The sequence below is a fragment of the Macrobrachium nipponense genome, chromosome 7 (assembly GCF_015104395.2).
Source record: "Macrobrachium nipponense isolate FS-2020 chromosome 7, ASM1510439v2, whole genome shotgun sequence".
Taxonomy (NCBI): domain Eukaryota; kingdom Metazoa; phylum Arthropoda; class Malacostraca; order Decapoda; family Palaemonidae; genus Macrobrachium; species Macrobrachium nipponense.
In genome coordinates this window covers 41,273,682-41,294,592 of record NC_061109.1, presented here as the reverse complement: position 1 = coordinate 41,294,592, position 20,911 = coordinate 41,273,682, and the positions used below count along the sequence as shown (strand labels likewise).

Below are 20,911 nucleotides of genomic sequence, written 5' to 3'. Positions count from 1 at the left end.
GCGAGCCCTTTCGTCCTTTAATGAGACATTGTGCTTCGACGACGTCTTATTTTTAAAGGACAAAAGCGCTCGCCTACGAATTTCTGCCTGATATTATTTTTTCCTGTGGTATTCGCTTAATATTAATATATTAATATATAGATATATATATATATATATATATATATATATATCTATATATATATATATATATATATAGTAAAAACTTTGCTTTGCAGTTTTTTTTTTTTAATAAGGATTATTGAATAACTGGTCCATTCTAGATTCTAGTCATTGGTGGGGGAGGAGGGGGGGGGGGGGGAGGTGGAGAGTTATTGTGAAACAGCGAGAGTGAGACGTGCCATTTCTCAGCATGGCGGGGACCAGGGATTGTTTATTAATGACGGAATGGGAGGACGAGTCTTCCTCCTATTCACGTTTTGTCTCACCTGCAGCAGCACATCCGGTTATTAGCGTCAACGTCAGTAAGGCACTTTCCTCTCGCTTCGCTTCCTTCTCTCACTTAGGCGGTCCCCTCTCTCCTCTTCCTCCTCTCCTCTCCTCGCCTCTCTCTCTCTTCCTCTCCTCTCCTCTCCTACACACATCGTGCTTCACTTCAATCTCCTGCACCTCATTGGTCCATAACCACCCCCACCCCATCCCCATCTCTCGATCGGCCGTCACTCTCATGGCAAATCATCAGTTGCCTCTCTCTCTCTCTCTCTCTCTCTCTCTCTCTCTCTCTCTCTCTCTCTCTCTCCATTTATCAAATGCTCAAGGATTCGACAAGTACCGCCAGTATGATTGTAACATCAGGAGGGAAGTCTTTGCAGATGAAATCTCCAAATAGGATATGTATATATCATCGACGGTTTGTGGTCCTGGAGGTATCCTCCTTTCTTAGTCCTTGACATTTTTGTCAAGTTACGTGGGAGCTTTCATTAACGGGCATTGTGGGATCAGTCGATTGGTTTTTCATTCATTTCTTGAAGGTTGATTCTAAACAATCGCAAATGTCTCCTTCGTATTTTTTTTCAAGTTCTTTTTTTGTACAGCTACCTCCTACTCGTATTTGCTGAAGTTGTTACTGCAGAATACCTCGAAACGTGCAATAAGCGTGTAAGAAATCCACTGGAAATCCTTAAACTTGGCGAGGGAGGCTGTCGTCATCGGGAACTGAATACAAACAAAATTTCAAAAGAATAATTTCTTTGCATTAGGTTCTTATTTTACCTTCTTGTTACTTGACCATTCTGTTGTGGTGATGCTGCCCATTCGTTGCGTTTTGGGGGGGATTTAATACGGGAAATTCCCCAACGAATTTATAGAGCATCGTTTATGTTACGACATGGCAGATATTAAAACTCCAGAAGCTCATAAACCAGACGTTTATTCCTTGGATTGGTGAAATAACAAATACCTAACTTTCGTGACCCACACCTGGAATAACGCCCCCAGTAAGCAGCAAGCAGATTGAAGGAAAAAAGCTAGAAGAAACTGGTATAACAGGAACTTGATATGAAGAAATCGTCCTTAATTTTTTTTTATCCAGTTTCATTCTCAATGACAGTGAGGACATGTTTCCTTAAGCTCAAGGAGTATATGTTGACTCCCTGCAATGTTTTACGCTTTAATGTATAAGAACTGTCTTACATTTGTCTTGATCTTCGAAGGCCTTTAGTTTTTTTTATTTGTTTTTCAATTTATTCCAAGACGCAGCGTTCGTCTGGGACGCCCAAAATTGAACGCTAACCGACGACAGAAAGTCACTCGGTCGCCGTTGCGGTGTGAGTCATCGTCGCGATTGTGTCGAAGTATTTGGAGATTTTAAGGAATTTTCCTTTTCCGGTCAACGTAGCAATCTTTTACCGTTTATGATTAATGTCGAATTACAGAGTTGGTGTTGCGTAAAGAAGGGAGTTTGGGGGTGTTTTGTTGTTTTTGAAATAAGCGGTATTTGAATCGAGTGCAGAAAAGAAATGTGATGAGTAATTGTGGTTAGTCTTCCTTTGTTTTAATGGTACGTTTCCTCGTGTCTCGGGTTCGTTCCAGTTATGTCTGGTGTGACTGGGATCATAGTGCAGCGTTCGTAATTAACTAATGAATGCTTCCACTCCCAGGGTTCCAAACAGAATCTCCCTGTAGTTTCTTATGTTATCACCCAAGGAACAGGAAATGTAGAGGAGAATAGGGGAAAATATTGTTATTTTAATATAGAGTACGGAACCCAGGAAATTTTTCTTCTGCGTTGGTTCCTTGAGGTGCCGTTTTAAGAATTGATGAAGGTTGTCGGGGAAGGGTATATATAGTGTATTAACTTTTTCGTCCCATTGGAAGAGACCCATAGTCCTTAGTAGCATGTAACAGACAAAGGATCGCCTTCATACAGTAGTAGCTGCTCTGTCGGTAGTGATCAGTCTCATGGTTTGTGATACTGGGGCTTCTAGTATCATCACATCTGATAGTCCTTGGCATTCGTATCCATTATGTGAAAATGATCTTTATGGATATTTTTTCAAAGGACACTGGCTATGCCTACAAAAATTCGTTTCTGTGGCATTTTCAAGGCCATTAAATCGTGGTGGTGGATTTAGTTGACTTGAAAATGTTATTACGCAATAGGCTTAGTTAGCTCTGAGTGAAATAGAGGGATGCCAAGTTTTTGAGACTATTACTCATCAGCGCAATATCCTATCACTCCCTACCAATAACGGCATTGATTCTGGTGATAAGACTCTCTCTCTTCTCTCTTCCACCACTCTCTCGTCTCTCATCTCTCTCTCTCTCTCTCTCTCTCTCTCTCTCTCTCTCCCTGGTCTAAGATTACTTATATCCTCGTCATCGACTATTACAAATGAGTAACGAATGCCTTTCCAACATACGTCACTGACGAGGTAAAAAATATGTAAAAGTATCACCTTCCGGTTGGGCAAGGTGTGCCCCCCCTCTTCTCTCTCTCTCTCTCTCTCTCTCTCTCTCTCTCTCTCTCTCTCATATATATATCATATATATATATATATATATATATATATATATATATATATATATGTGTGTGTGTGTGTGTGTGTGTGTGTGTGTACGCGCGCGCGCGCGTGATTGATTGATTGATTTATTTATTTATTTATTTTAAAAAGTTTATTCGATAAATGGTTTTTAAAAAGATAACCCCCCCCAGTTCCGTACTCGCACTGAGAGCCACTTGAATGATACAACTTAGGAAGCTGAATTCTGCACCGAAGGTTATTCAGACGTCGTCTAATTGTGTCGACTAAAAAAAAAAAAATAATAATAATAATTCACGTAAGCGAGTTAAACCTTGTCTTCTTACTAGCATATGGCCCACCTCTGCGTCATAACATCCTTGGGTAACATCTCAAGACAGTGCTTAGGTCTGACTGGTCGCTACCTAATAACATGTGAGACTGCATATAATGTTCAGCTAAATGTCATGCACGTCACCGCTCAGAACGAGGGCCTCTTGTCGGTTCTCATCGGCGTTCAGCCTCTTCAAGGCAAACGGTTCAAATCAAATGCTTCTTATCGCCGATTGATATAGTTGAATGATAAGGAAACATTAAAACAAGTTCTGTCCTAGATAAGGACAACTTACATAGTTCCAGGAAACCATTGAGTTTTATTCCGAGCGAGAAAAGGGGAAAATGAAAGCTGTCAAGGTCCGGTCCTCAGAATAGCGACTAGAGATACTGAACTTAATCGGAGTCTTAACAAATTTCCTCGAAGTCGACAGTCAACTTTGGTAAAACACGGTGTTATAGAACATACGAAGTAAGCCGCGTTGTTGCTGCCAGATAAACGTAAACGTCAAAAACATTTCTAACTGATCTAATACCGTGTGTTCTAACATTACTTGAAGGTAATTGCAATTTATGGTATAGGTTCACGTATTAGAGAGCCCCGACGAGGTCACTTTCCACCCCCGCTTGGTGTGCCACATATTTCTCTCTCTCTCTCTCTCTCTCCTCTCTCTCTCTCTCTCTCTCTCTCTCTCTCTCTCTCTCTCCACAGTCAAATGGGATGCACATGCACGATTCATTCCATTTTCATTAACATTAATTCGTGATGGTAAATATTTCCACTTTACAAATTTGCTCGGGATTAATTTTATTAATCCTGGGTTGAGTCTTGAATTGGAAGTCCCTCTCAGAGGTTTGATTTATGTAATACCGTAATTGTTGGTCATTGGGGGGAGAGAGAGAGAGGGGGGCGGCGTCGGTTATATGATTATTTTATTATTTTTCATGGTAAACATAAACAAGATGTCCCAATGTCGCTTAGTGTAAATCAGTGGTATAACCATTTTAATGGATTCTGTATTCATACATAGTTTAAGCTTTGCTGCCGTTTTTGCAGTATTTCCTGGTTCGTTTCTTTGTGAATACTGTCGTGTTGTGGGTGCGTGAGTGTACAGTTTGCCTTGATTCTCGGAATCAGACGAACATTGAGGTCCTGCTTATCACCGTACCGACATTTACCAACGTAGTAAGCTTTTGCCATCTGTGTTCGTGTTAGAAATGTGCTGTGTATTACTATTCCATATGGAAAGAATTTAGTCTTAAGGTGTTGGTACAAAGCTCTCTCTCTCTCTCTCTCTCTCTCTCTCTCTCTCTCTCTCTCTCTCTCTCTCTCTCAACATGAAATAAAAGCAAATGGTTGGGGGGGGGGGGGTGGCAGCCAAGGATCTTCGATCGATGACATCATCACGCCAGAGCTTTGTTGTTAGAAATCTTGTTTCCCCCACAAATCCTCTTGTTTTGAACTTGAGCCTTCATCTCTCCTGTCTAAGGTGGTTTGGTTTTCTTTTCGTTTATTCCTGCCAAGGGAACTAAATCCTTTGGGCTGTTGGAGCTCATCTCTAAATCGCAGACCAGTCGTAATGGCGAGTTGCATTTTAACAAGTGGAGTGCATAGTATCGGTATTAATCGACAAGATTTGTCTTTGAAATGCCTCCCTTGTGCGTTCTGTTTTGCTCTTTGTTGCGCTTGTTTATGCCAGCACGTGGAAAAGTGAAACTTGAACATTTAATTTGCCACAGTCAGATGCAGTCTTATTCCCTTGACAGTCAATTTTTCATATTCCCTCGTCTCTCTTAACCTTCTCTGTATGATGAATGACCAGTCATATCAGCACTCACTCACTCCTCAAAACGGCCTTGTTTGGGGGATAATCTTGGTAATGCCTTTATAACTTACAGGAAGTGTGTTTAATGAGTCCGTGAGTAGTCTCTGTGTGTTGAACTTGGGATCTGCGTAATTAGGGCTGGGAGGAAGTAAAATGTTGACTAAACATATTTCTGTACTTAAGTGCTTTGAGTGTAAACCGAAAACAACATATTGTACATTATTACATCTTAACTACTGGTGTGCACAGATGCCAGCGTTTTATCCTCTCGTTAAGATGCTCAAATATTAAGGGTAAAACGCGTCCGGATGTCGAGTTGTTTATTACAGTTTCAGAGGTTGGATCCCATTTAAGGAGAGACTACTTTCTGTGTTGTCGGTGAAATTTTGAAAGAACTGTGAGCTGAGGGAGCCAGGTGAAAGTAGAACTTTTTGCTGGGAGTCGCCATGATTTGACTTGCAGTGGTGGAAATAGGTTTTTCTAGTGTCGATGGAATTGCAGTCTTTCCCCCCCACTCTCTCTCTCTCCTCTCTCTCTCTCTCTCTCTCTCTCTCTCTCTCTCTCTCTCTCTCTCTCTCTCTCTCTCTCTCTCCTTCCTACAAACGAGGAACAGAGAAAATATAGAAACTTGTCAGGTCTCTCTCTCTCTCTCTCTCTCTCTCTCTCTCTCTCTCTCATATAATATATATATATATTCTTCTCTGTATTTTGGGCCGTGTTTTATAGTGTTTTATATTAATGTTTTGTCTCCATCACAGCTGTAGGAGAACAAGGAGGAGAAAATAAGTGAAACTTGTCATGGTGAATATGCAGGAATATTAGTAATGTTTGCTAGAAAGTGTCTTCTATTCTGAACCACTTGTCTGATGTACCTGAAATGATTGTCAAAAAGAGAAAGGTTCGGAGAATAATGTTATGGTTGGACGGAGGTATGATTAATGCATGTATTGATCCTGGAAGAATAGAAGAGATCGATCATAGGAGCTGATATTTCAGTCAAGATGGATAAAGGAAAGTAGGAAGTTCCTTTTTTTCTTGGCTGTCTGCATTTCAGAGTTTTGACAGGGAAGTTATTAAGGGAGAAAAGCTGGCCTTGAAATCTTGTGTGTATTGTTAGAAACTATATACACCAAAATCGAGAACTATTGATATTTTTGTAGATGGAAAGGAATGGCAGTGACGTAAAGGGCTCGCTAGTCGATCAATATTTTGCGCAGTTCCTTAGCAATGCGCCGAAAATTTGATAGTCTAGGGAGCATTTTAAAGGCTTCTTAAGTATTATTGATCTGTAAAATTGGATCATAATATTGCGTTAAGAAATGTATGGAATCCTCGTCAGGGCTTAGGGATTGTGCTGGTAATATGACGTGAATTTGGCTTTGTATTCTAATGTTCAGGTGATGTTAATGTGCCTGTGCTTCACTGCAGTTCAGTGAAGTTGAATTAGGGTCTTCTGTTGGTTTTCTTTGAGTGGCCGCCTTCTGTCCCTAAATGCCTCTTCCTTTTGAGGTAGTGTTCTACCTTGCTCGTAGCGTTTCACCGGAATTTTCACGTTATGAGTGGCAGTGTATAAAATGATTTTGATTCTAAAGTCTAAAAAGGTTTAGATGTATGAACTTAATAGTTATTGAAAGCAGTGATGTTGAATCTGAATTTGGATTTCAATACAAGGGGCCAGACCAAGTTAGTATTAGATTCACTGAAATCTTCGATGGCATATCATCTTGGCTTATATGGGAGAGCATCCAGGAACTTGTATATCTTTCGCTTAATTGCGTACGAGCTGATTAATAATGATCGAAATATTGAGTTTAGAGTACGTACCATGAATTAGAGACTTGGGTAGCAAAGATTGCACAGTCTCTGCTTGGTTATTTCTGATGCCAGTTCCTAGGGTAGCGGTAGCATCGCATAGCCATATAATGGGTATTTTGGGAGATTTGAAAGCAACTGCTTTGAAATTGGAAATATGTAAGTTTATATTGCGTTCATGCCTATGCAAATTGCGGCTTAGTTTCATTCCGTTTAGTTTATGACAGTTTGCTAGAAATAATGTCGAAATGGATAGACCAGCCTAGATTTTTTACTTGATTCATCCTTAGGGCAGAGTTAAGGAAATTATCATTTCTTGACTTCCTCGAATTTGTCATCGTTAAAGGTTTTGTTTGTGACCATCGTTTGGTCTCTCAAGTTCATTTTAAAATGCGAATTTTTTCACATAATTGATAGAACAGACAAGTGAATCGTTGACATAGAAAGATATAATAGCGTGATGCAGATTTTGAAAATGACAAATCGCTACAAGAAAGAAACAGTTAATAAAACTTGGACTGGTTTATTTAAAGCACTTCAGTGAAACCATGTTGGTAGGACATTGGCTTTCATTATTATTTTCTCAAAGATCATTATAATGTATGGTTTTAGGGACAAGTTTGTATGTTTTCTGGAGGTAGCTTCCGTTGTTGGGTAAAAGTGTTGGACAAGTGATAGCAAAATTGAAGGATTTTGTATCGTGAATGTTTGAATTAAATCTCGCCATATTAAGTAAATGGGCAAAATGTGTATGTTGTCGTATCGAGATGTCATTGCTGCTTAGCCCAAAGAATGTAGGAGAGAGAGAGAGAGAGAGAGAGAGAGAGAGAGAGAGAGAGAGAGAGAGGAGAGTGTGTACATGTGCTCACAAGCATAACGGATTTAATTTAGATGTGTTAAAAGGGCTTTTGTCGAGTTTTCGTTCTCGTGTCATAATTTGGCAACATGTCTCCAAGGCAACGACAGTAGACGTTGCTAGAGTGGCATTGTGATGCCTATTCTGGTGCCTGAGCCACTTACTTTCCCATTATTTCCATGGCGTGTTTTGTAATGGCTTTGTGGCGTCATCTCTGATTTGGAGACCTCGAAATTTGGCCATTTCTTGCGCTTTGAGTGTTTGGGTTGTATTTATGAAGAATGATAGTAGTGGCGTGTGCCTTTGTTGTCCTAAAATGTCAAAGGTTGTCCATCACATTTATGAAATTGGAGGAGTTGAGTGAGCTTGGGGCAATTTTTTTTTTATACTGGTAACTGGAGCATCTCGCTGTTTGGTAGGGATGGCTTGTTGTCAGCGATTCACCTACTTTACAACTGTTGCGCGCGTGCGTTTACACACAATGAAAAATTGGATCTTCGTCAGATCTGTGTGTGTGTGTGTGTATATGTATGTGCCTCTGCTAATCAAAGGACAATTTGATTGTGAAAATTAAGATGATACCTCCTGAGCCATTATCAAAGGAAACAGCTCTTGTGGTCATTGTACTTTTTAATCTTTCTGGACATCTTTTTTGTTCTTGATGCGAGTTGGTATGACTTGTGCAGTTTGAACGTCCCTTGGAGATTGATATCTAGTGACAGCAGTGGTGGAAATGAAACCAAGGTCTCCCTTAAGCTCCCCTCCCCCACCTCGTTTTCTCTTGTCCCTCAGAAACTTCTCACACGCACACACACATTGGGACAGCATGCTTTGTTGCAAATTCAAAGAAAACTTGTCCTGTCGCTTAAAACAGTACTTTCACACACTCACGAGTGACTTAATAGGTGAATATCCGATTAAGGTTGTCTTGAGTGCTTATAATTCATACATAGAATTAACTATGGTTTTCGTGCAAGAATATTATATATATATATATATATATATTATATCTATATATATATATATAAAATATTATAATATATAATATATTATTAATATAATATATATATAATATATTATTATTATATATATATAATTTATATTATATATTATTAACCTGACAAATCATATCTTGATGATGGTATCAGATCAAGTGTTGGCCACTTGAAATGTTATAACTTCTCTCGCCAAGGCTGATTTTATCTCCTCCCACAAAAGTATAAATTTATATTGGAATTTTGAGGTTGTGTATGCTATGTATTTATGCTTACATATGGTGTGTGAGCACGTGTGGTGTAACTCACAGGAACACGTGCTGTTTATAAGCAAAATACCTCAAGGGAGAATTTGAAATCAATGTATATTCTGAACCAACCACACATGTATACACTTATAGATTAAGTAAATATAGATGTGTCCCAGAACGTTGTTATTGCGCAATGAACTTGAGATCTCTGTATTTCGAGCGGGTGAGTCACTGATAAAAGGCCAACTTACCTTGAAAGTTCGTTTTATCTTTTGTTTACCTGGCCTCTCCCGACTGTTATTGGGTTAAACTATGAGGGGCATTTTCTTTGGATTGATAAAACCACAGAGTAGCGTTTGTTTGTTTACGGGTTTCGTTATGTGGTGAGGTGGTACGAGAGAGAAGCATTTCATATGAATAAAAAATGTTTTTCGGTATGAAATCTCACTGAACTGGGATGTTGAACTCCCGCATGTCGGTGACAGTGGGATGTATTGACAGTTTGTTTAATATATTTAAATTTAACTTTTTACTATGGTTTTTTGCTGACTTAAGAGTCGCGAAAAACGAAATTCTATAGTGGTGATAGGGCAGGCCTCTCTCTCTCTCTCTCTCTCTCTCTCTCTCTCTCTCTCTCTCTCTCTCTCTCTCTCTCATGCCTGTCCGTGGGAAGGAATCGCAGCATATAAAGGTTTCTATTCCTGCGGAGTTCAATAATGTTGAGGAAAGAAGCCCGCCGGGGAGAAGGGTCGGGTCGCCTTGGACAGACCGGCTTCATGGCAGCCAACAGTTGTGGTCATGTTCCATTCTCTACCTCTTCCCCCATTTCCCTTCCATGACCAAACCCCCCTCCCTCCCTGCCATGGGGAATTTGGAAGGTTACAGACATCGGGAGAAGGATAAGGAGGGGAGAGGTTCGGGGCGGGGAGGGGGAGAGCATTTGGGGAAATGAGACACTTAAGATAGATAATGTTGGTAGGATGAGTCATGCAATCTCTCTCTCTCTCTCTCTCTCTCTCTCTCTTTTGTGGTGGGAGTATCTGGCATCGTGTTGGAACTGTAGTACTTTTCCTCTTGGACAGTTTTCTTGCATACTGTTCTGTAGTTTTGTTTTAGAACGTGCTTGCAGTTCGTTTATTCAGAACTGCAGACATTGTTTTGCACTTGGTGCTTATGGAGACGTTGACCTGGACTCAAGCGCTGTTTCCTCCTGAATGCCCGTCTGTCTGTCTGTGTTTATTTTTCTATTTATCCATCAATCTGTCTGTCCACATATTAGCATTTGCGCCCGTTGGAGGACGAAAACGTCCTTCACTTCAAAGATCTTGGTTGTGGACGTAGTTGTAACTGGTTCATTGTTGTGTAGATTTAAGGGATATGTAAAACATTTTCGCTCTCTGCAAATACCAAACATCACATACTTTTAGTGGTCGTGAACTTTTTCATTTTGATTGCATTGGACCTGTTGAGTCTTGCTTTTTGTGTATTATAATGCAAAAAAAAAAAAAAAAAAAAAAAAAAAAAAAAAAAAAAAATTGTGTACTTAGATAAGATTATTTCCTGAAATCTTTATTTTCTAATTTTCTAAAATCCTGCATATGATTACAGTGTAATAAAGTCTTGTCAGTTTTTGTGTAGCATTATATATTTATTTTTGGAATGTTAAATCGTAGATGGGGAGAATTCTAATGTTGGTGATTAAAGGAATGTTGCTGTTTTGTGATAATCAGTGTTTTTAATTTTCGAGTTATAGATTTGATAATTTGCTAGGGTCCACTCTCCAGTTCCCCTGTTATAACTTCTTTGTTGTTGTATTTTTATTCTAGGTGAGTGACAGCAGCAAGACTTCCAGTAAAGCGGCCGATAAGGGACACAGACCAAGGGTGAGGTATTTGGTCTCTGCTAGAAAGACACTCACTTTCACATTGACATCCTCCAGCAGTCATCACCACCTTTTGCACCTTTCCTTCTCACCTTCGGATCATGGCAGCGTCCTTGATCCCCAGTTCCTTTTAGCTCCTGTCCCCTAATCCCTAAGGAGATTTACCTGCCTCCGCGGCCTCTACTGCACCTTCTTCTTGTGTCCTATTCTTTCTCCTCCGCTTCTTTCGTTTTAAGTTTGCCTCTACGTGTTGTGTGTGAGTGGCCAGAGGCTTAGTATGTCAGTAGTGTTGTGGAGTTTCGTGTGATACATGACTGATCATATAGTTTTGAAGCTAGGATTCTCTCTCTCTCTCTCTCTCTCTCTCTCTCTCTCTCTCTCTCTCTCTCTCTCTCTCAAGCAGTTCGATATGCCGCACACCCAAGACTTGCGTCATTGCTCTAAAAAATCAATACGGAAAATGCACAATTCTCACAGGAGGGTCTCGACGATGTAGCACCCCCTCCCCCTGAGGATAGTGGCCGTTCTGCAGGAGATATCTTTCTCACACTTTCTCTCCCTTTCACTCATTGATTAATTTTTTTTTCTGTGGAAGCAAGTCATTCATTGATGAAATGTGTGGAAGACAGAGGGCGTTACAGTGTCATTGTGTGTGTGTGTGTGTGTGTGAGAGAGAAGAAGAAGCGAGAGAAGAGAGAGAGAGAGAGAGAGAGAGAGAGAGAGAGAGAGAGGCATAATTTCAAGTGCACGAGCTCTCAGAGACTGCTGGAGAAAATGGGCAAAAGTGAAACGCCTCTTGGAGAAAGTGAAAGCGAGTCGAGTGTGAGTTACTCTTCAGGTGCGTGTGTGTGTGTGTTTACATCCATGTACCCAGTGCTGTCCATGTTTTATTGCAATCCCCCCCCCCCCCAGCCCCAACTCCCTTCCTCCCTTTCCAAACTTTTTTTCTCCCACGATTCAAAAGGGTGTCTGTGAATAAGTGTGTGCTTTGGTTTTTATTTATTAATTGCACGTTCTCACGAGTAGGTTTTATTTCAGACTTCATTTTTGCTTTGGTTTTAGTGTGCGTGTGAGTTTGTGCGTGCGCTTTTGCACTTTCTAAAGTTTTTTTAAGGTATTTTTGTTTGAGTTTATTTTTCTCCTTTTACATGCGAACCTTTTGCTTTCTACCACGATATCCATTTTGGTTCACACTCACTTTAATTGAACTCGCATCTCTCTTCTAGAGGTCTGCAGTAGTGTCTTCTCCAACTGGATCTATGTAGCGCCAAGGTATAACCTGAAGTAATGAACAGTAACAACAAATATTGTATTGTAACTGCTAAGACATAGGTCTTGAACGGCGTTGGATCTACTAATGGTTAAATTGCACATTTGAGTCGTATTCCCTTGGATTATTTGCTTTAAATTCGCACGGGAATAGCAATCGGGTAAAACATACGAGTATTGATATTCCCAGCTCTTTTCACTGAAGGCATTGCGTAATATTTCTGATGTTGTTAGATTTACTTTTTGCTTCATCACTGATTTCTCTACTTATGCATCATCTTGTGTATGCTAGCAGTAACGTAATTTGCAGTAGATACCATGTCATCGTGCACAACTTCTACAACTCATTGCCAGACCCATGTACCATGTAATGTATAGCCTTGATGCATTTACTGTCTCAGTACAACAAAGTAGAATTCTTCTCGTCGTTTCGTAGTCCTTTTCCGTATTTTTACAATAGAAAAATGATCCTTCGCTTAAGATTGACAGAATTAACTAGGCAAGTTTTTTAAGCTGGGAGTTAATGGAATGTTTTAAACCAATATGTCAATGTTTAGGCGATTCTCTCTCTCTCTCTCTCTCTCTCTCTCTCTCTCTCTCTCTCTCTCTCTCTCTCTCTCTCGGGAGAGAGAAGTGTTGGTGAGCTTTGTGCTTTTATTGTAAAAGTGAGTCATTCTTGATGGAACCGCCCTACATTGTAGTTCATATGTACTTGATGCGTTCATATGTTCGTCTCTCATTGGGTGGGCCGTGAAACATTACCGTCGCCTAATGTAAATGAGTACGATTGTAATGCTTTGTTATTCAATGCAAAAAAAATCATTGGACTTTGTGAATGAAGTATTTTTCCAGAGTGATCTGCCTTGTCAGTATTGCTCATTCAAGCTCCCGTCTCCGTAAAAAGAAAAAAAAATAAGTGTGTAGACGAAGTTTTCTTTGAAACCACTTCTTGTACAACCGCGAACGGTAGTTTTTACTGGTACTCACTGCCAAATTGCTAGGGGCGGCTTGTTGGTGTGGGTTACAGTCGGGGAAGTTGTAGCTGGGGCGTTGGGGGGAGGGGAGCCCCGGTCTGAAGCAGAGATGAAAGATCGTTACGATCATCGGTCGTAGAACTCGCGCTTGTCCTCTTTTACCAGCTCTCTCTCTCTCTCTCTCTCTCTCTCTCTCTCTCTCTCTCTCTCTCTCTCTCTCTCTCTCTCTCTTAAAGTTTAGTCGATTGTTTACGAGGATCGTTCCAAAGATTAAAAATTTATCTTGTACCTTGAATATATTTTTCTGGCAATCTGGAATGTTTTGAGTGGTATGCATCAGCTCCTGTGTTAGACCCTTTTAGGGGCGTCCCCTTTCGTCCATGACTGAAACTTGAGGGCATTGTGAAACCGAGTGATCCTGGTACCCTCCCTAAGTACCACTCTTACCAGTCCACCTACCACTTAAAATTGTTAGCACCCCAGGCGTGGTCTCTATTGGTATGCGGTTCTGGCATACCGTCCAGAGAGGAGCATAACGTAGCCCACCGTCATCCTCTCTTCTCCCAAAGTCTGGATGACCAAGTCTCTATCCCTCTTCCTGGAAGGACTGCTCAAAGGTATCTAACTCGACTGAGGCAATGCTTTGAACGTTGCAGCTTTGTGTTTCCAGTATCTCTGAAACGGTAAGTATCCTGACTGACCCTCGACAGACAAGACGTCTCGCTCGGTAAGGGAGAATTTCTTCTTTGCTCCCTGAGTGGGTGAGTTGTCTTAAAAGAATGCTGCAGCGTGTAGCCAATCATTATTGGGACCTTTCCGTTAGGCGCGTAGGTTGAGGTTGGTTTTGTGGATGACGTGGTGTCCCCTGGGAGGAGCTTTCCGAGAGTCCATGATTAGGCGAAGGACCCCTGATTGCATTTCCGCTTAGATGTCCGCTCCGTCATGGATGAGAGACGCATTTCATGGACGTTCCTTTTGCCATGAATTTGGCCGCGATGTTGGTTTAATACCTATAGAAAACGTGTTGTAAATATACTTTACTTTTTGGAATAAGCTACCAGATGCGTGCTGACGATGTGAACATATACACAAGCTCATATATGACTAGTTGATGCAAGAACGGCCAGGTTTTTCGTTGGATGTCTCGAAATCCATTACGTAGGTTAAAGTGAATCTGCATTGTTTAACTGACTTCGTTTGGTTTTCACCTAAGAAAATCTTCAAAATTCGTTACATATGTATTCGTAGGTTTTATTTAGATTGTGCATTAAAAATTTAATCGGGATCGTCAGACATAGTATATGATCCAGTTGATTTGGAGTCATAAGTTGAAATACGCTAATTAAGACGAAGAATTATACTTATTCCTGGCTTAATATTTCTTAGTGATAAGAAAAGAAACACTTAGGGACCGGAAATGTGAAGTGTGTAGGTGGCCTACCATTTACAAGGAACACTATTCATGTATGCACACAGGCTTTGAACAGAAAGGAAATTTTAAGAGCAGATCGATTGTCATTGTAGGTTACCATTGTCAAGTCATTTCCTTTGATTATTTTGCTCCCCTTTTTCTCTCATATTTTTTCGCATCTGGCTCTGGTATTTTCGTTTTTATCCGTACGCTGCTTCATGATTCCATCATCCCGGGTCCTCTTCGGAGAAAGAGGAGGCGGAGGGAATTTCCTGGCAACATTAAAGAGGCAATGCCCAAGAAGACGGATCTGGCTGTTGGGGCGCGCGCGCCTGCTTTGAGCTCGGCTTTGATACCGGGGCGGTCGTGTGAATCCCATTTGTACAAGGGGCCGGAGGTTTAGCATTTTACATTGTGAAATACTAATGGTCGAGTGAATATGATTTAACATTTAATCAGCGTGAGTGTGGTAGCTCAGATCGAATGATTTAATTGCATTTTATAGTATAGTTCCTTATCGGGAATGTGCTACATGAGTGAACAAAATAATTTCACGTATGATATTTGTAGGTATGCCTCCAATGCATGGAAAATTAGTCTAGCGAATTTGAATTATGTTCGTTAATTTCCCCTGGGATGAAGCCAAGAATTCTCTCTCTCGATAGTCAATGCATTTTGGTAGCTCACGCATCTCGAAAACTGGGCCAGTAGCGCTCGATTCGCGAAATCGGTAAAAGGGAACGAGATAGACGCGTTCCCTAAAATTGTAGTTGTGTTCGACTGAGGAGAGAGAGAGAGAGAGAGAGAGAGAGAGAGAGAGAGGTGGGGGGCGCCCACCAGATACGAGTGTTCATTTGCATTATTTCTCCGGTCAAAATGGGAGGAGAGACTGTGAGGTAATAATCCTCATTCATGAGACTCTCTCTCTCTCTCTCTCTCTCTCTCTCTCTCTCTCTCTCTCTCTCTCTCTCTCGTGGACGTCGGCGCTAGATGTTCGAGTGTAGGTTGGCTCGATGAGACATACGAGGAGGGGGAAGAGTGGGGGGGGGGGGGGGGGGGGTGGGGGGGGGGGGGGGGGGGGGGGGGGGGGGGGGGGGGGGGGGGGGGGGGGGGGGGGGGGGGGGGGGGGGGGGTGGGGGGGGGGGGGGGGGATGCTGCTGTTGTTGATTGATATTCTGTTTATCCGTGCGGCTTTTGCAGTAGGAGAGTTCCGTATTCGCCACCGAACCAAGGTAGGAGGCGACCTGCTCATTTCAGTTTTGTTCGAGTTGAGGCGAACGATGCTCGAAGCGGACCAAGTATAACTCTTGGAAAAGTATGAAGGGTCCTTTCATGTTCATGTTCAAAGACATCGCTTGTTTGTTTAAGTTGAGCATCGGAATGGGAAGTTCGTTCGAGGTTCCACACCCTGCTCGCCCAACGTCCATGGCCATTACAGTTTGTCTACATGTTTTTAATACGTTTTTATCTTTATTGATTTATTAATGTTATTCTTATTTAGCAAGCGAGATCTCCCCATTTGCACAGTTCTTCCTAATGAACACCATATTCTTTGGAAGTTTGAATTGCAAGTCAGTGGCCCCTGTGGGTTTGTTCCATGTGAATAGGGTTCATTTTCTGGATATAATATATAATGATAATAATTTATGACCTGCTAATATTACTATGCCATAAAACGGGAAAGATCGTAGTAAACACTTTACTAAGGCGGTTATCGACACTACTACTGCTAATAGCAGAAACCAATTCATTCGTTATTTTGTTGGTTATAGAGACCGCCATTGTATGGCAAATGTTCAGTCTCTCTCTCTCTCTCTCTCTCTCTCTCTCTCTCTCTCTCTCTCTCTCTCTCTCTCTCTCAGACAAAACCTTGTAGAATACAGCTTTGTCACTGTCAGTCTATGTGACATTTATTCTTTAGACAAATGGTTTTAGTTTATGAAAGATCTCCCAAGTTTATTTAGGCAATACTTATTTCTCTCTCTCTCTCTCTCTCTCTCTCTCTCTCTCTCTCTCTCTCTCTCTCTCTCTCTGATGAGGAATACGTCATTTCATACGTTTGAAACAGTAATGCACTCGTTGCCTTGAATAATGGCCATTTACAAATTACTCGGAAAGTCTGACGAATATGACTGAAATTTTGAAATGGGACCAGTGTGTGACGGCAATTTACTCGGAATATATTAGCAGGTAGCCATAGTTTGCAAATGCGTTGTCATTAACATCCTGTCCATTTATATAGATTGATTAAGGATAACGATAACCATTGAATTAGAAGCATGAATCAGAAACACTGACCTGAATATTTAACATATCAGGTCCTTTAGAATAGTTTACATTCAAATGCTGACATGTAAAGAGTTAGTAAGGAAAAAATAAAGCGATAAAACTTTGATTGACAGTACTGTTCACTGCACCTTGAAAAATTTCACCTTCATGGGGCCTCTTTCTGTAAATATTGAATCGGCAACTGAAAACCCCTCGGATAGGCCGCCGTTTTGGAACACGCTGCTGCTGCCGCTGCTGCCACCGTTCTTACTTTCCGGAGCGGATGTTTCTTCTTTACCGCCGGCTTCCGGTGTGCTCCCCCCGAAATAGGCGTCTTTCTGTCTGTCTCGCGCTCTCTCTCTTTATCTCTCTAATACTGTTTTTTACCGTTTCTCTTGTCTCTCAGAGGGATGGCGTTAGAGAGTATTACCCACTCACCCTGTATGATGTTATTGTCACGGTGAAATAGGCCTAAGAAACCCATCTATCTTGTGAAGCGAGAACCAGTAACAAATGTTAGCTGCTCAAGTTTTCGTTTCCATACACGTCATGACACGTCCAGCATTGAAGTCCAACATAAAAAATTTCCCCGTAGAGTAGTGATCTCGGTGCACTTCACGCGGTGCACTGTAGGCATTAATGAATGTGTGTTCTGCAGCACCCCTTAGTCTCCTACCTGCAACCCCTCTCATTCATTTTACTGTTCCTCCGTTCATATTCTCTTCCATTTTACTTTCAACCCTCTCCTTATAATTACTTCAGTATAAATTTCAGCGCTGAATGACTTCATAGGTCCCAGCGCTTGGCCTTAGGCCGAATTTTGGGTTCGATTCAACATCGAAAACTGTCGCCTGAAATGAGACCGACTTGAATCAGTACGTACACAAGATTACAATGATCTTGAAGGAAAAGAGAAGGCGGCAGTCGGCAAACATCTGATTGAAACGATATCTTCACAACAACCAACCAAGATAGTATATAAAGACGATCTACAATATCACAGCTAATCATCCAGAGTTTGTCACCACAATATGTAAATCGTCCAGCTAATTCAACACTAACACTCACTAACTTTGCTAGAACTTTCACCAAAATTGATCACCATATTATGCACAAGCTCAAGGAAATAGGAATTTCGCAGCTGTTGGAACTTGGATACACAATCTTATCGTAATTAATTAGCCGATGGAACAGTATCCAAACCAGCCCGTTTTATTAGTTAATCCCACAAGTAACTCTCTCTCTCTCTCTCTCTCTCTCTCTCTCTCTCTCTCTCTCTCTCTCTCTCTCTCTCTCTCTCTCTCTCTCATTAGTGATATGGATAACAGTCTGCCAAGCCCGGTTGAGTCTATTCGCGAGCAATGCTCATGTCTCGGCCTGTCATAATCACGAGAAAATTGTGTTAAGTTTTTAACTTGACTAGATGATGCGGTCCAGCCGTCATTATAAACATCTGCAAAGTCATAGCTGGTTTATTTCGAAACGAACAACACACCCATGTTCAGGCGCCTTTGTCACACAATTTTCGCCGTTGTTAGGGCTGGTGTTTTCAAACGAAGTTCCTAGATGTGGTGCCTTTTGAGCTAAGTCAGATGTGGTGCTGCTGGTGGCCAGTCCAGCGACCCAGTCATTATCTGGCACAATTATACCAGGATGTGGCACCTTGAAATAGGGTTGTAGGAGCTGCTCTACGATGAAGCTTCTCACTTGGCAAGAAACAAACCATGTAAAAATATGGTAAACATTGAATTGTAATCCTTGGGATTTGAATCATTTTCGTTGTACATTGGGCAGTGTTTGCAGACGATTCCGTAATCAAGAGATACAATTGAATAATACATTTACATGGAATTGTCGTACAATGAAAGGTTTGTATTTGTGAACATGAACATGGGTTACAGCATAAGGATTATGAACACGAAAGGAAGCCATGAAGGTGAGAAGTTCTTTGACTGGCGACCAAACACTATTCGGGGGAACCTTGCTGGCTTGATTAAATTAAACCTGTTTTAACGAGAGGGGTCACTTGTGACTATTATTTTGAAATTTATACGATGCTGATGAAAAAAATTACATAAAAGTTTGAAAGAAATATTATTTGGTAATCTACAGCTATTTGATATTTCGAACTGTAGAAAGTTTCACTTACATTAATGATTCGGTGTTTGGAACCTAACCTTGTTGATAAGGGAGGACTGGATTTGCATTCTGACATATTTCCATGTCACTGACTGTATATTGATGCCAATATGATCAACCATATCGTGACCACGCGGTGATAACGACGTGATGGTTATAGCATTCGTTCGTTAATTACCATAAGACAGATAATCACATGGAAAAACTAAAGGGAAATGATAAGTAAAATAAGGTAGACGAGAGATGGATATATTTTACATGTATATTGCAAAAAGGGCAAAATAATCATTGGGTAATTTTTGCTTTTGTGTGTCCGTTTTCCATTTGCTCACCCCAGAACTTTTGTGCTAAAGTAATTCATTTTGAGAATGAGAACCTCATTAAAATAGGTTCAGTAAACGTTGTGACGTCTGGAGCTAGTGATGAAAATGAAAATAAAACTACATGTTTCTTGCCATTGTTAGCACTGCTCCAAAAGCAGGTTCGATATAGATGCATTGATGCAAATGCGTATGTAGAGAGTATTTTAGTCCCAGGAAATATGATTTTCTTCCCTGCCACGAATTATTTAAAGGAAAACTGATCTTGCCAAGACTGCTGAATTGGAAGAAAACGTTAAAAGTGGAGTGGGTAAATTTAAAATGACACTACTGAAGGCAGACATGTTGCGTTCGGGATTTTACTGTTGCTTATAGTTAGTAAAATTGAGTTTGTTTTTAAAAGGAAATAAAAATACTTGTATTTTTTTAGAAGGAAATAAAAGATTACTTCGAAACTGATTTTGGATAGGAATGAGGAAGGGAGACAAACGTCGAGTATATATTTATGTGCACTTACTGCTTCATAAATCGAATACACGTGCAAGTCGAATAATAGCGTTTACGATAGAAGAACTGATTCAGGTTTGCCAACAAGACATTTAGTTAGGCTAGTCCAAATTGCAGGAAGAGGAGAATTAGAATTGAGAGATACAATAGCAAGGTGGATAAAAAAAAAAGGAAAAGTTGATTGTACTCGAAAGTGCTTTATCTATGCTGTAGAGTGGGGTTCGTGTGTTGCTTGTATTTTATTATTCAAGTTAGAATGGTATTTAAGAATAGAAGATAGTATGTAAGAATATATAAAGGTATCATATGGAATGGTTGTGTTATATATATTACGTATAATATATATGTGTGTGTGTGTGTATCTGTGTGTCGATAAATTTTTCGAACAAGAATTGTCGAGCCGACTAATTACTGCAGTTTTGTCGCTTTTCTTATCTCGGAACTTTTGGAGATACTTGAAATATTCGATATATAGCCAGAAGTACCGGGTCGGCTCGAATATTCAGTGAATAAGGACAATAGGTAGAAGGATTACAGGTCACCTTTAAAGGAGACGTTCCCAAAGAAACTATTTTTCGGCTTTACCTTAATTTACGGACAGTATCTCGTCTTTCATAAAGGTTGTTGAGGTTATTCCTGAATATTACAGCTTTTTTATAATCTAGGAAGGAGTGACGGCCAAATAAGAGGAAGAATAATTCTTGTTCTTGATTTCAAGAGCAAGATTTTAAAAATGGCGACCATGAAATTGTGTTGCAAAACTGAACTCGAGGATATAGTTTGAGTGGAGATGAAGCTTCTTATGATCACTTACTGGACGAATGACGAGAAATATTGGCTTCAAAATGTATTTGAAATAGAAGGGTGATGTTGGCAATCGTATGCGTTCATTTCAATACGTAATTTCGATTGTACTCAATAGAGTTGCATGACGTTCCATAAATATCACGTTATCGGAGTAGGGTGAAAGTTTCCGATGCCAATTGGCAAGATTTAGTTTTGGTTAATTTCTCTGAATTTCGCCCATTTCTGTCTCAATTTGTGCAAGTAATTTGATGTCGAAGCGAGTGCCTTGAGTGTCAGCGAAATTCTCGCAGGGAGTCATTTC

General features: G+C 40.6%; 1 protein-coding gene across 26 annotated transcripts in view; it reads left to right on the top strand.

Annotated features, from left to right (window-relative positions):
* LOC135217485 (MAP/microtubule affinity-regulating kinase 3-like) overlaps positions 1-20,911 on the top strand; it is a 214,965-nt gene that overhangs the window by 69,307 nt on the left and 124,747 nt on the right. For 23 of the 26 annotated variants that reach the window (XR_010315152.1, XR_010315151.1, XR_010315150.1 and 20 more), the window contains one exon: positions 10,860-10,916. The exons of the other annotated variants lie outside the window; for them this stretch is intronic. Coding sequence is in view for 19 of the 23 variants with exons in the window: in XM_064253412.1 (XP_064109482.1) it covers positions 10,860-10,916 (57 nt within the window). In the remaining 4 variants the exon portion in view is untranslated. The remainder of the gene's footprint in view (positions 1-10,859; positions 10,917-20,911) is intronic. 26 annotated transcript variants of the gene reach the window in all.